A 14,367-nucleotide genomic window follows, 5' to 3' on the forward strand; every position below is an offset into this window, starting at 1 on the left:
CTCATTTTGATCAAGAACTTTAAAAGTTTATTCTATGGCGACATCTTCTTCAACAAAGTGGTCAATCTTTTCACTTGTATCGGGTGGTTCATCTACATCTTCAATTAGGGGGTCATTATTGCCGAATGGATATTTCATTGAGCGCTCAAGATCGACACTCCTTTTAAATACCCCTAATTGAATAGATAGATTGTTGTGCTTCCGGTTTTTCAAAGCTTCGTGGGCTTTAACAAAAGGTCGTCCCAACACTAGAGGAGCGTCATCGAGGATGACAAAGTCGGTTGGGATTACCATTTGATTTGTTTGAACCAAGACATCCTCAACTACCCCTATTGACTTTATTAGTTTCCGATTAGATAGAAAAATGGGTATTTGAAGTGGAGAAAAATCACTAATACTTAATTTTTCGAAAATGTAGTTGGGAATTATGTTAACACAAAGATCTTTATCAATTGTTATATTACTAATAAAGGAGTTTTGAAAAAAACATGGAACCGGTGTAATGTTGTTTTCAAATGGGTCTTCTTTTGTTAGTGAGGTTTGATCATTCGTTAACTTAATGCTTACCGTTTCGTCAATTTTAGTGTTAGTGTTTAACTCTTTTAAAAACTTAGCATGAGTGGGTACTAAACAATGATTTTCAAAAGAAGGTGACAAGAGATTAATTTCTTCAAAATTAGACTCTTCTTGAATTTTAACGTTATCGTACTCGCCTTTTTCGTTGTTTAACTCATGTGTTGGTTTTTCACTTATTTGTTCTTCCATTTTTACATTTTCAACTATCTCTTCTTTATTACAAGTTAACTCTTCTCTTGCGCGGGACTCCTCTTCCCTTGTGCGAGATTCTTTTATGCAACGTTCGATAGTTTTAATGTGTTCTATTATCTTATCGGTTATGTCGGCGATAGAGTAAGGAGCGGGATCCTCAAAGCTTGAATCCGGATGTTCGATCCCTTGTTCCTCATAATACTCATATGAAGTAGATGGTTCACACCATGGTTCTTCATTGCAAGTATATGATGGATAAGGGTCGTAATTTTGTTCTTCAGAATACTCATATGAGGTGGGTTGTTCACGCCATGGTTCCTCATAATAAGCATACGAAGGTGATGGCTCATATCTTGGTTCCTCAAAGTATGAGTATGAAGGCTTATACCTTGGTTCATCAAAATATAAGTATGAGGGAGAAGGTTCATACCTTTGGTTTTCATAGGATGTGTATGAAGTCGATGGCTCGTACCTGGGCTCCTCATAGTAGGTGTATGAAGTGGATGGTTGAAATAAGTCACAATATTGTACCGAGTGCGGGTCACCACAAATGGTGCAATAGTCTTCCCAATAATCATCCTCCTCATAGGTGTCATTGTAGCCTCCTGAGTATTGATCCATAAGAATCACTCAGCAGGCCACAACAGAGTCTCGAGACCAGAAAACAAAAAATAAAAAACGGAAACAGAGGCTGGACACGGCCCCGTGTTCAGTGGATACGGCCCGTGTTCAGAATCTGTATCTAGGTGTTTTAATAAAAGTTACTGGTTTTATACAGCACGAGGGCGTGTTCAGTGAGCACGACCCCGTGTTCAGTCTCTGTATCTGGTAAGGGTGTGAATTTTTGACACGACCTGAAAACACGACATGAACCTAACACGAAATCGTGGGTTTAGGTTTAGTCTAAACGGGTTCGGGTCAGTTTCAGGTTGAACCCGCGGACCCGTTAAGTTAAACGGGTCGCTTTCGGGTCAACCTAGTCGGGTTGGCGGGTTGACCCGTTTAACCCCTTTATATTATATAATATTTTTTTTTACAATATTTTATGTTATAAATTAAATTGGTTATGTATTTTATGCTATAATTATAACAAAGAAAAAGAAATTCATATAATATTTTATAATTTAAAGGTAATTGTATTATATATATTTGTGTTTTTTAAGTAAACTTTAAATTTAATACATTAATTTGTGTAAAAAAAATTAAAAACTAAAAGTTTTCGGGTTGAACGGGTCGTGTTCGGGTCAACCTATGAATATTCGGGTCGGGTTCGGGTTCATTGGTATGACACAATTTTCGGGTTCGGGTTGAGTTCAGGTTCGTATAAAATTTTCGGGTTCGGGTCGGGTTGAACCCGCCAACCCGCGAACACGACCCGTTTAGCACCCCTAGTATCTGGGTGTTTTTATTAAAAAAATGCAGCACGGCCCCGTGATCAACCTATTGTAAATGCAAAACTAACTAAAATGCAGAAAAATGTGCGCGCGTTTTAAAAAGGTTTTGAAAAAACTGATTAGGCCGTCGATTTTAAGCTTTCTTAAAATCCTTGTGTCCTCGGCAACGGCGCCAAAAACTTGATGCGCGTATGGTGTTATAGGTTTTTATATATATTTTTAGCCCTTTTTACACGTTAGTCAAGTTTTAAATTTTTAAAAGACGATATACTAACACCAAACGCACATATGGGCAAGTGCACCCATCGTGAGCGTAGTATAGTGTTGGTAAGATACCGAGGTCGTCCAAGGACACAAGAGCTTTTAATACCGGTTTATCCTCAACGTCTAATCAAATCAAAAGTTTAGAAAAATGTTTTAAACTAGAAAATAAAAACTAAAAATGCTGAAAAATAAAAATAAAAATAAAAACAGATAGACAAGATGAATCACTTGGATCCGACTCGTGTTTAGTGTAACCTTTGATTATTTCCGCACTTTTGCACTTTTTAAGAAATTATCTTAGTTATTGTAGTAGGCCCCTCTTTTGAAGGTGACGTTACCCTCAACCCAGTAGTTTGAGTCAGCAAGGATACAATCCTAAAGGGTTGGATTATTGAAAGATAATTAATTAAGTTATTAATGCGTAATGTGGTAGGCCCCTCTTTTGAAGGTGACGTTACCCTCGGCTAAGTAGTCTGAGACAGCAGGGATACAGTCCTAAATAGCCGAGTTAATGTTTTAATAGTAGTTTACATATGAGGGGATCAAGGAGTTCGGACCCCCGCCATCCAATACCAGTGGGTATTGAAGGAGGTCCTACTAAAGTTGACTCAGGTCCTTGCAGGATATATACACTGAACAAGACAAGACTCTTACCAAACCATTCCCTTAACCCCCGACCAGGTAGCCAACATATCTCCATATAGACCGTGGAGATATAAATGGTGAAAATCTTCTATTTTATATAGACAGTAAAATAACGCCAAGACACCATGGACAATGAAAATGAAGATTAACCTTCAACATAAGAAACTAGTTATTAAAGTCATTAATACACAACCAAATAAAAAGTGCGAAAAGATTAAAAATAAAAAGTATTACACTAGACACTTGTCTTCACCAAGTGATGTAAGGGACTTAGGCAAACATGGCCTTTGATTGTCAAGAACTCTTACGATCAATCTTGGATCCCGAGACTACTCACACACTCTATGATGGATGATGGATGATGGTGGTGGATGTGGGTTGTGATGGTGGTGGTGGGTGGGTGAAGTGTGAGAGAGGTGGTTTGCCAAAGGATGGTTTGCAAATGAGCCAAACACCCCTATTTATAGCCTGCACAGAAGCCCTGACACGGCCCCGTGTCCACCCGTCTTCTCTTTCTTTTTTAAATGCAATTTGTCTGCATTAGTTGACCACGCCCCCATGTCCGCTGGGCACGACCCCGTGTGCAGAAGCGTATCTGTACTATCAAAATTTTCCTAAATTTTGCGAATCTTAGAGTTGACCACGGCCCCGTGTCCGCTGGGCACGCTCCCGTGGTAGGTGATTTAAGCTTCTACAGCTTTGTCTTTTCTGCAGACACTTGGGCACGCCCCCGTGCTCATTGAGCACGGGGCGTGTTCAGCCTTCTGTCTTCTTGCTTTTGCTTGGGAGGATGCTGTCGAGGGGTCGGACATGCCACGTTTATTCCTTTTCTTATATTTATGTTAGATTTAGCTGCCTTTTTGCTTCTTTTGTTCATTTGAGCTCATTTAATCCTGTAAAAACAAAAGGAAGACAAAAACACATTTTTCCAACATTAGTACTAAAAAGGGTTAGTTTTATGCCACATTTGATGTAATTTATATGTTGCATTTTGCGAACATCACCCCCCTCAAATTATAAATCCAATTTACTCGTGTCAGTCGGTCATGTCTATAGAGTCTAGTTTACGTGATTAGAGAGTCTTGTGGGTTTGATACTCGGACTTACTTAGGCTATACTGCATTGATCGGTACACTTGCCGATTGTGTGGTCTAGGTTTTAGAGAATCTTAGTTTAGAAATTTAAAACTTAGAATGTCTAGTTTAGGGTTAAAGTTAGTTAGTTTAATTAGACCACTTTTAGCACATTAGTAGCCAAATCTTTCGAAATGGCATATAATTGCCCTGTGGCATGGCGAAAATACTTGTTTCTGTTCTCACCAAATCTCCAATATTCGGGTTCATGGTACCTTACTCCTCTGTTCCATCACAAAATTAATTAAAAATGAAACATTTTTATTTATTTTCAACAATCTATAGATTACTATTTTGCTTACTTTTGCGCAAGCACCGGACCAGACTTCATGCATTCAATATACCCCCTGATGGAGAGCGTGAAACCTGAGCTTTAGAGTGGTTAATTATCATGTTTTATGTGTATTTGACGTGTTTACTTGCTTAGAATGAAGTAACTATGAGATTTTGGTGATTTGTAGGTAAAACACGTAAATCGGTGCATTTACGATGGTTAAAGATGAAGTTGTGAGCTTTGGATGGGATATTGCAGCTCGAGGATGAATATTGAAGTTTGCTCGGGTGATATGAAGGTTCACGAGTGAAAGGAGTATGAAAGAACAAAGTCCAGGGACCATTCGGTACTTAATTGGAAGTTGCTTGGTGTCTAAATGTGCAAGAAATGAGATTCTACAAAGTATAGGGGCCGTTTGGTAATTAATTGGAAGTTAATCATAGTTGAAATATTGAAGATATAAGTGATATTGAAGTTTGAGGGGTCTCCGGGTCATTAAACGGAAGTTATATGATGGGTTTATGTTAAGAAGATGATGGGAGTTTAGTTGGGGGACCAATCTTGCCATTCTATGAAAGTTGCACAATTGTTGGAGAAAAGTGAGGCAATTCACGTTCTCACCCATGGTTTGTAAACCATGGGTCATGGTTCAGGATTGTATAGTTATAAAACCAACAGCAAGTCTATACCGTGACCCACACTTCAGACTGTGACTCCCTGTTCAGAATCCCTGTTCGTGCAGCAAAGGTAAACCGTGACCCACGGTTCTGAACTGTGGGTGAAGCTGGGCAATAGGGGGTCGCGAATTTAGTGATTTTTATGGGCTTTTATAAGTTAAAAAAACCCTAGTTTCTCATTATCAAACATACACAATCGATCCTAAGCTTCAAGATACTCAAGATTCAAGGTTTCTTCCATCCAATTCCGTCAAGATTCTCAATTCCATCACCGAATCAACCATGATTTCTTCATCAATTCAAGCTTTTGAAGATTCTTCGTGTGAGATGAGCGGCTAAACTTTTTGTGGTTTCCTCCGGATGGAGGATTTGTGTAATTAGGTACTTTTATGTGTTTTTAATCATTGTAACTTGGTGATCTAAGCATTCGATGCTTTTCACCATGGATTTACTTGACTGATTGTAACTGGTTGCATTTATTTAAACCTTGATTTCTAAGCATTCAGTTCCCGAGAGTTCTAGTAATTGGGATATATTTGACATGGGATTAGGGTTTGTAATTGTAATTGATAATCACTCGATAACCTCCCGTTATGTATTGACCGGAGTACTTAGTCGTTGGTTATCACAATTGGTTAATTAGGTTAAACATTTATGTCTATGTGGATGTTTTGATTAAACACATAATTGAAGCTAATTGCAAAGCCTGAAATCTGGAGGAACCATCTTTTCTCCCATTGAATTAAATCACAATTTTTACTCGTTAATTTAGTTTTTTTTACATAATCAAACAACCCGATTTCTCAATTCAGTAACAGTTAATCAATACTTAGCATAAAAACGCTTTCCACAGTCCTCCCTTGGTTCGATACCCTGCTTATTCTATACTATTACTTTAAATAGGTTTTTGCATGTCCATTACGACAGACATCAAAATGGCGCTGTTGCCGGGGAGGCGTGCGCAAAGTGTTTAGTGTTAAATTTTAGTTAAAATAAAAAAAATAAAAAAAAAATCCAAAAATAGTGTCTTTTTAGTTTGTTCTGTTTTGTTCGGATTTACGCGAGGTTTTCTTGATTTTGTTTGTGTAGGTGATCTAGTAAGTGTATGCATCATACTCGAAATTCCGGGAAGTCATCACCATTAGTGTTCGACCCAGAGATCGAAAGAACAGTAAAGCATACAAAGCGAGTACTACATCGTGAGAACAAGATCCTACAATCACCTATACCAACATTTAAAACAATGGAGAACTTAGCAACACCGGAGAAACAACCCGCAACTTCACAACCACAACAATTCTCGCCAACACCTACCCAACCTTCACCAAACACTACCATACCAATTCCACCACAACAACCGCAATCTACACGACCTACCTCTACATCTCCAGTACTATCATTCTCAACCTTTTTCCCAAACTTTGATAACAATCAACCAACTTCCACCCAAACAACATCTCTTCAACACCCAACTACAACCCAGACTGTCAATTTACAGCAGTCGTCTCCTTATGTTAGAATCATTCCTGATGACACTCCATCACCGATTCAAACTCAAGCACCTAATGCAACATCAATTCCGCAAGCCACTCGACCGGTTATTTCACAGCAAAGTCAGCCAATGCCAAATCTTTATAGATCAACCATTTATGATCAAGGAAATAACTCAGGTGATTTTGATGATGGCTATGAGGAATATGATAACTACGTAGGCCACAGAACGGCGTCAACATCAGCGATATGTCGTACCGGGTCGGTTAAGTGGGATTATAAAACGAATAAAACCATAATAATAACACCCGATCCATGTTTATATCCATCTAAGTCAACTTACAGCAGCTTTTCACCACAAAATCACGTGAGATGCTTCTTCTTCGTCACCAAGTTCTTTCAAGAACTCCATAGCCTCCAACCTTCATAACTTGCTCGTTCCTTGACCAAATCGGGTGATTCAAGGCTCTAACTTGAGTATTTTTTCGAGAGGAACACATCTGTAACCTCGGTTTCCTCTGAAAACATCCAGAATCTCACGAATCATATCGAGCATGAAGAACCCTAATTTCTAAATTTGGGGCTTTTTCTTCTAACGTGAATCTAAAGTTACATAAGTGTTTTTCCAAGCCTCCTAAGACAGAAAGGTATGATTTTCGCCCCTGCATTCTTTGTAATCGATGAAGTCAAGGTATGGTGAGTTGTTTTGTTCTTGGTTCTTGCATGATTAGTCATACTATGTTTGATTAAAAGTGTTAGGAGTCATACATTGATGAACATTGTTCTTGAATTGCTGAACTAAAAAGGGTGGGGGTATACACATGTTTTAGATGAACATATGACCATTGATGATAATGTAAGACTTGTTTAAAAGCCGTTAATGATGACAATTCTGAAGTTCTTATTGAAAGTAGTGAATCGGACCTTATAGGTGATGATTTCACGAAGTAATAAGTATGGTCATGATGTAGAACAAGTGTGGGGATGTTCACGGGAACATACACTTGTTATTGATTGCGCTTTAAGCCGAAGTAAACTGATAAAGTGTTGTGTTGTTTGGCTAATTGTGCGCAGATGGGTCGAAAGAGAGATGCAGGAAAACAAAAAGCGGTGGAGCCTGCCGCACCGGCTAGAGAGAGGAAAAGGAGAGGCATTGGAATCGAAATTAGGGACACTGAAATGGAGGAACTGCAAACAGCGGTCATAGAACCGCAATACGGTCTTGCGCATGTTCCGTATACGGTTCAATGGAAGGAAGGATCGCTTAGCAAGATGGCCGCCGCCTATCAACCGGAGTTATATTATGAAAAAATGGGTGCGGAATCGATGATTAAGGCTAATTTGGCTCTCGAGAAAGTGGTGTACAAGCCTGATTTCAAAGCTTTGGGTTTCCACAAGATGTTAGAAGATCTTGGGTGGGGGGCTATGATGGAATTTCAAGGTAACAAAAACGGGGATATTTATTTGAAAAGTGTTTTAGAATGGATGAGCACACTGACAAAGGATGACGGGCCGACCCCGCCGAAGACCACTACATTGACTGGCATGGTGAACGGGAAGCCGGCTACAATGTCATTTGCAACCCTGAAACAGTTGGCCCCATTTGATTCAAAGGCAGATAAGTTTTATAACTATGTCAAGGAAAATGATCTGTTCTTGCATCAGAAAAATCTGGCCAGTGAGAGTGTAATGCACCGAGAATTGTTTATGCTAGAGAAGGGAGAAGTCACAATGAAGCGAGACCATCTTAAGCCGTTGGTACGGTTGTTGTTTAGTTTTGTGACAGCGAATGTGAGCCCGAGGGTAGGTGATAAATCGATGCTGAGGTTATGGGAAATACCAATTTTATATGCTATCCTGACTGGAGAAATCAAGTTCTCTTTTCGACATCTGGTGTTGCTGAATGTATGGAGATGCCGAAATCAAAAAGGAAAGAAACTGACACCTCATGTGCGCTTGATCAGTGCGTTGTTAGAAAAACAACAAGCTTTGCTTCCAAAAGAGAAACCGTACAATAGGCCGCATATAGTTTACCGACTTAGCGAAGTTTGCTTGCATGAGAACCATTTATACAAGCAAACAAAAGTGTGGCACAAAATTGAATTCAGTGATAAAGCAAAGTTGAAGATTTTACAGTGGGGTAAGGAGAAACCGAGTCAGGGCGGAATGGATGACTTAGACTCCAGCGATGAGGAGTTGATAAGAAGAAAAAGGGCAGCTGGAGAACTTGGTGGCGAGGGGTCTAGTGTTCGAGCAGAAGAACTGGTACAGTATGAGCCGAGACATTCGGGTTATTCATGGGGAGTGTTTGATGACGAGATGCAAGCGAGAGTAGATAGTAGTCGGCCACCTGAGTATGCTGATTGGGAATTGTGGCAGAAGGCTATCTATGATCAAGGGACGAGGCAGGATGTCAATTGAGAACGACAACATGATGAGTTGATGGCGTACATGCGTCGATCTGATCAGGTAAGGCATATGGATGCTCAGATGGAATTGAATTTGCAAGCTTATGACAGGAATCAAACTCGAAGGCATCTGGATTATTATGCCGAGGTCCCCATTGTTGAAAATCCACCGTATGTGGATTATAGTCAGTTACCTCCGTATGAGCCAGGCATGCCTCGACATCCGATGCCTCAAGTACATGGCTCAATGTGGCTCCCGCGACAGTATTCGGAGCCACATTTTCAGAGTTCGTACTCGTACCGGCCACCACCGTATGAGTATCCTGTGCAGCAACAACATCAAGAGCCTCAGTCGTCATCTGCACAGCAACAGGAGCAGCAAGGAGGGCATCTAGCAGACATATTTGATATGAGCTCATTCTATGAGCATTTGGGCGGTTTTTATGGTGGGCCACCGGGTCCATCATATCAGTGAGCACTCTCTGACATGTTCAGGTCCATGTGCTCCTTCCTTTCTGAACAATTAACTGTCTGTTTATTTTATTTTATTTTATTTTTGTTTCATGTTTTGTACTTGGTGGTGTTTAAACTCTATGTGTCGTTTTATGGGATGTGTTTCGTTGGTTTGTTTTGGTATGAGTTAGCCGCTTATTTAGGATAGTTGGTTTGTTTCCCGGGCTATATTTTAAAAGCACCATACATTGGGGACAATGTATCCCAAGTGTGGGGATGGGGGAGCCCGGGAAGGGAGTTGTGGATAAAGCTTTGAAGCGATTGAAAGTGGTTGAAATCGATGAAAATGAAAAAATTGAAAATTTTGAAAATTTTAAAATTTTTCATCGCCTTAAACAAGCTAATTGGATACGAAAACCTAAAGTTTCAATCACTAATAGGCTTCTTACCGGCAGTAGACTAGAGTAGTCCCTTGTCATGGTTATCCCTTTAAGTTTCATGAGAGTAGGTTTGACAAGTGTTTTATAGGAAACAAGTTGAAAAGAGATGTCTATCTAGGGGTAACATGTTTTAATTGCATATGCTACATGTCATCAACCTTTTTACATTTTCTTGGTGAGATCTTGAGCCTGTAGACGGATAGGATACATTATATGATGAATTCGTTTGTTGAGTGCAGGCTATGTGTTATTCTGTGTTAGAACTTGTATGATTCGATGCATGCTAAGACTGTGGGTTTGACATGTGCACATATATGATAAAGGCATTAGGATTTCCCGTTACACCCTTTGTGTTTGTGTTTCTTTTGTGTTATTCACCAAATTTCCATTAGTAGCCCTGTTGAGCCTAACTACCTTTCGTTTGTTCGCCCAATATCTATTGTGAAAAACCGACCGTGATGATATTGTTATGAAAGAAAAAAAATGAAGAAAAAGAAAAAATAGAAAAATATGAAGAAAAAATGAAAAAGAAAAAAAATATAAGTATTGTGAGTATCGTTTATGTTCTTGGGTAGAAACCAACCCAATAGTATAAGATGTGTTTGAATAAAGTATCACAGTTTGGTTATTGTTTGTAAGCCAATTAGAAAAGAAAAAGAACCTAAAAATATTTTCCTACCTTTACCCTAAGCCCAAAACCCGAAAGTCCTTTTGATATGTGCCAAGTTAGATGATACAGTGGAGGTGTGATTGTCATACAAGCCTATGATTGCAGGATTTCATGTTTGCTTATTGAGTATTTATATACTAGCACATTACACGCTAGTCCAGATATTAACCCAAGAGGAGAGTACATTGTGAGGGGTGTGTAGCATGTGTCTAATTGTTAACATGTTAGCTTTAGATAGACAAGTCTTAAGTTTTTAAAATTGCATCATTTGCTTGTCAGACTGTCAATCTCAAGTGTGTCAGTCTATGGGATAGGTATGACTTGGGACTGAACAGGTTGAATCGGTTAAGAGGTTTAGAGGTGGTGTTGCTATGGTGACTAGTTCTAGTTGGTTTGCTTGGGGACAAGCAAAGGCAAGTGTGGGAATGTGATGGAGAGGGTGAAACCCGAGCTTTAGAGTGGTTAATTATCATGTTTTATGTGTATTTGACGTGTTTACTTGCTTAGAATGAAGTAACTATGAGATTTTGGTGATTTGTAGGTAAAACACGTAAATCGGTGCATTTACGATGGTTAAAGATGAAGTTTTGAGCTTTGTATGGGATATTGCAGCTCGAGGATGAATATTGAAGTTTGCTCGGGTGATATGAAGGTTCACGAGTGAAAGGAGTATGAAAGAACAAAGTCCAGGGACCATTCGGTACTTAATTGGAAGTTGCTTGGTGTCTAAATGTGCAAGAAATGAGATTCTACAAAGTATAGGGGCCGTTTGGTAATTAATTGGAAGTTAATCATAGTTTAAATATTGAAGATATAAGTGATATTGAAGTTTGAGGGGTCTCCGGGTCATTAAACGGAAGTTATATGATGGGTTTATGTTAAGAAGATGATGGGAGTTTAGTTGGGGGACCAATCTTGCCATTCTATGAAAGTTGCACAATTGTTGGAGAAAAGTGAGGCAATTCACGTTCTCACCCATGGTTTGTAAACCATGGGTCATGGTTCAGGATTGTATAGTTATAAAACCAACAGCAAGTCTATACCGTGACCCACACTTCAGACTGTGACTCCCTTTTCAGAATCCCTGTTCGTGCAGCAAAGGTAAACCGTGACCCACGGTTCTGAACTGTGGGTGAAGCTGGGCAATAGGGGGTCGCGAATTTAGTGATTTTTATGGGCTTTTATAAGTTAAAAAACACTAGTTTCTCATCATCAAACACACACAATCGATCCTAAGCTTCAAGATACTCAAGATTCAAGGTTTCTTCCATCCAATTCCATCAAGATTCTCAATTCCATCACCGAATCAACCATGATTTCTTCATCAATTCAAGCTTTTGAAGATTCTTCGTGTGAGATGAGCGGCTAAACTTTTTGTGGTTTCCTCCGGATGGAGGGTTTGTGTAATTAGGTACTTTTATGTGTTTTTAATCATTGTAACTTGGTGATCTAAGCATTCGATGCTTTTCACCATGGATTTAATTGACTGATTGTAACTGGTTGCATTTATTTAAACCTTGATTTCTAAGCATTCAGTTCCCGAGAGTTCTAGTAATTGGGATATATTTGACATGGGATTAGGGTTTGTAATTGTAATTGATAATCACTCGATAACCTCCCGTTATGTATTGACCGGAGTACTTAGTCATTGGTTATCACAATTGGTTAATTAGGTTAAACATTTATGTCTATGTGGATGTTTTGATTAAACACATAATTGAAGCTAATTGCAAAGCCTGAAATCTGGAGGAACCATCTTTTCTCCCATTGAATTAAATCACAATTTTTACTCGTTAATTTAGTTTATTTTTTACATAATCCAACAACCCGATTTCTCAATTCAGTAACAGTTAATCAATACTTAGCATAAAAACGCTTTCCACAGTCCTCCCTTGGTTCGATACCCTGCTTATTCTATACTATTAGTTTAAATAGGTTTTTGCATGTCCATTACGACAGACATCACCCCTTTTTTTCTTCTATGTCTAACTAATGTATGACTTAGTGTGTCTGCAATCAAGATACAAAAACATGTTAATTTTTGTTTTGTACAAAATCTCATCTTTAGCATAACTAACAAAAAAAATATATAATTGTTTTAGATCTCTCAGTCCAAATATGATCCAACACATAAACACATAACATTGTATCATACCAATCTAAAAATAAAAAATCAACTAATAAATAATTAGTGGCTGACAACATGAGTTTTGTTGGTGCATGCATCTATCGACTTCGTCTTGTATCGAGTCTTAGTCTTAGAATGTTAGATCAGGGCACATCTTACTAGAAAACAGGAGATTCTATATGTGTTTGTAATAGGTTTCGCTTATAGGGACACATAGGAGAGGTTTCGCTTATGTGTCATTGTAGTTCCGCTTGAGTGTCAGTTTGAAGGTTTCGCTTGTGTGTCAATGTATGTTGAAGCGGAACCTTGAACACTATATATAGCCTAATAAGCGAAACATTTGGAGAAGTTCTTGAAAACTGTACCGAAGTGCTGCCGGTCCAGGATTTGAATGTAAACTGTCAGAAATCAATGCAAATAGAAGTTTAAAGTGATTTGCTAGCTGTTCCTAAGTCAAATACTTATTTTCCGCATCTGTATTTGATAGAATATCCTCTGAACGACTCGTTCGGGTCGAGAAATGATCCTACAAGTGGTATCAGAGCTTCAGGAGGAGGAGTTCTGCAGAGAATAGCTGGAATTCGACTCGTTTTTCTTACTTCTACACCTTCTTTTTTCAGTTCAGAAAGTTTCACTGGTCAAAATCGGCTCAAATTTTCATGGATTGTGCGTAACAGTATATAGACAAACCCTGGAAAGTTTGATGTTAAAATTCACATAAAAATGGGTCAAATTAGCTTCCGAGTTAGTTCCACTTATACGGACACTCCATAGTTTCGCTTTTGTGACAGGGTTAGTTCCGCTTCTAGATACACTTCATCAGGAGGTTCCGCTTCAAAGAACGTGTTAGGTCCGCTTATTGTTACATAAGTTCGGAAGTTTCGCTTTAACGTTCAGTGGTTCTGCTTCAAAGTTCCGCTTCTACGACACTTTGTAGTTCCGCTCAAGAGTTCCGCTTGAACAGACAGTTCCGCTCTTCCGTACTTAATAGTTCCGCTTATCTGAACCGAGTAGATCCGCTTCAAGGATCAAGTAGTTCCGCTCGTGTGTACTCAGTGGTTTCGCTTCAAAGAACAATCCAGGAAGTTTCGCTTTTGTAAACAGTTTCGCTTTTGTGTTCATCCGGTTCGCTTATAAGGACAGTTGTGAAATTTGATAAAAATTTGGAAATGGACGAGGAATTTTTCAATGCATTCGCTACACCAGTTACCCCAATGAGTATTGTTCAAAACACGATGTTGGAAAACGAAACGGGAACAATGCAAAAACCGCCCAAACTATTGAACATCGAGGAATATAAAGGATGGCAAGAACGGTTTGAAAATTGGGTACAAGCAAACTACTTGGATGCTTGGGAATGTGTGGAAACGAAGTACGTTAGACCAAAGAACGACGATGATGAAGAGGTTGCGATTAAAGATTTGATTGGAGATGATAAAAATAAATACAAAAACGAGAAAATGATGCTAAGTTTGCTACACCAAGCCATAAAGGAAGATATTTTAGTGTTATTGCAGCAGAATGGGAGTTCATACTCGATCTGGAAAGCGTTAAAATCAAAATTTAAAGGAAGTGAAGAGATGGTTAAAAACAAGAAATCACTTCTAAAGAAAGAGTTTGAT

General features: G+C 38.9%; 2 protein-coding genes across 2 annotated transcripts; both read left to right on the plus strand.

Annotated features, from left to right (window-relative positions):
* The first annotated feature begins 6,398 nt into the window (after positions 1–6,398).
* LOC110885845 (putative uncharacterized protein DDB_G0290521) lies at positions 6,399–7,076 on the plus strand. Its single transcript, XM_022133599.1, has one exon. It carries the CDS (start codon positions 6,399–6,401, stop codon positions 7,074–7,076), a length of 678 nt encoding a protein of 225 aa, XP_021989291.1.
* LOC118489263 lies at positions 7,020–12,132 on the plus strand. The gene is made up of 2 exons (XM_035986997.1): positions 7,020–7,293; positions 7,721–12,132. The coding sequence occupies exon 2, from the start codon at positions 7,721–7,723 to the stop codon at positions 9,065–9,067; it is 1,347 nt and encodes a 448-aa protein (XP_035842890.1). The 5' UTR covers positions 7,020–7,293; the 3' UTR covers positions 9,068–12,132.
* The last annotated feature ends 2,235 nt before the right edge of the window (positions 12,133–14,367 follow it).

This window comes from Helianthus annuus, chromosome 17 (assembly GCF_002127325.2).
Source record: "Helianthus annuus cultivar XRQ/B chromosome 17, HanXRQr2.0-SUNRISE, whole genome shotgun sequence".
Lineage (NCBI taxonomy): Eukaryota > Viridiplantae > Streptophyta > Magnoliopsida > Asterales > Asteraceae > Helianthus > Helianthus annuus.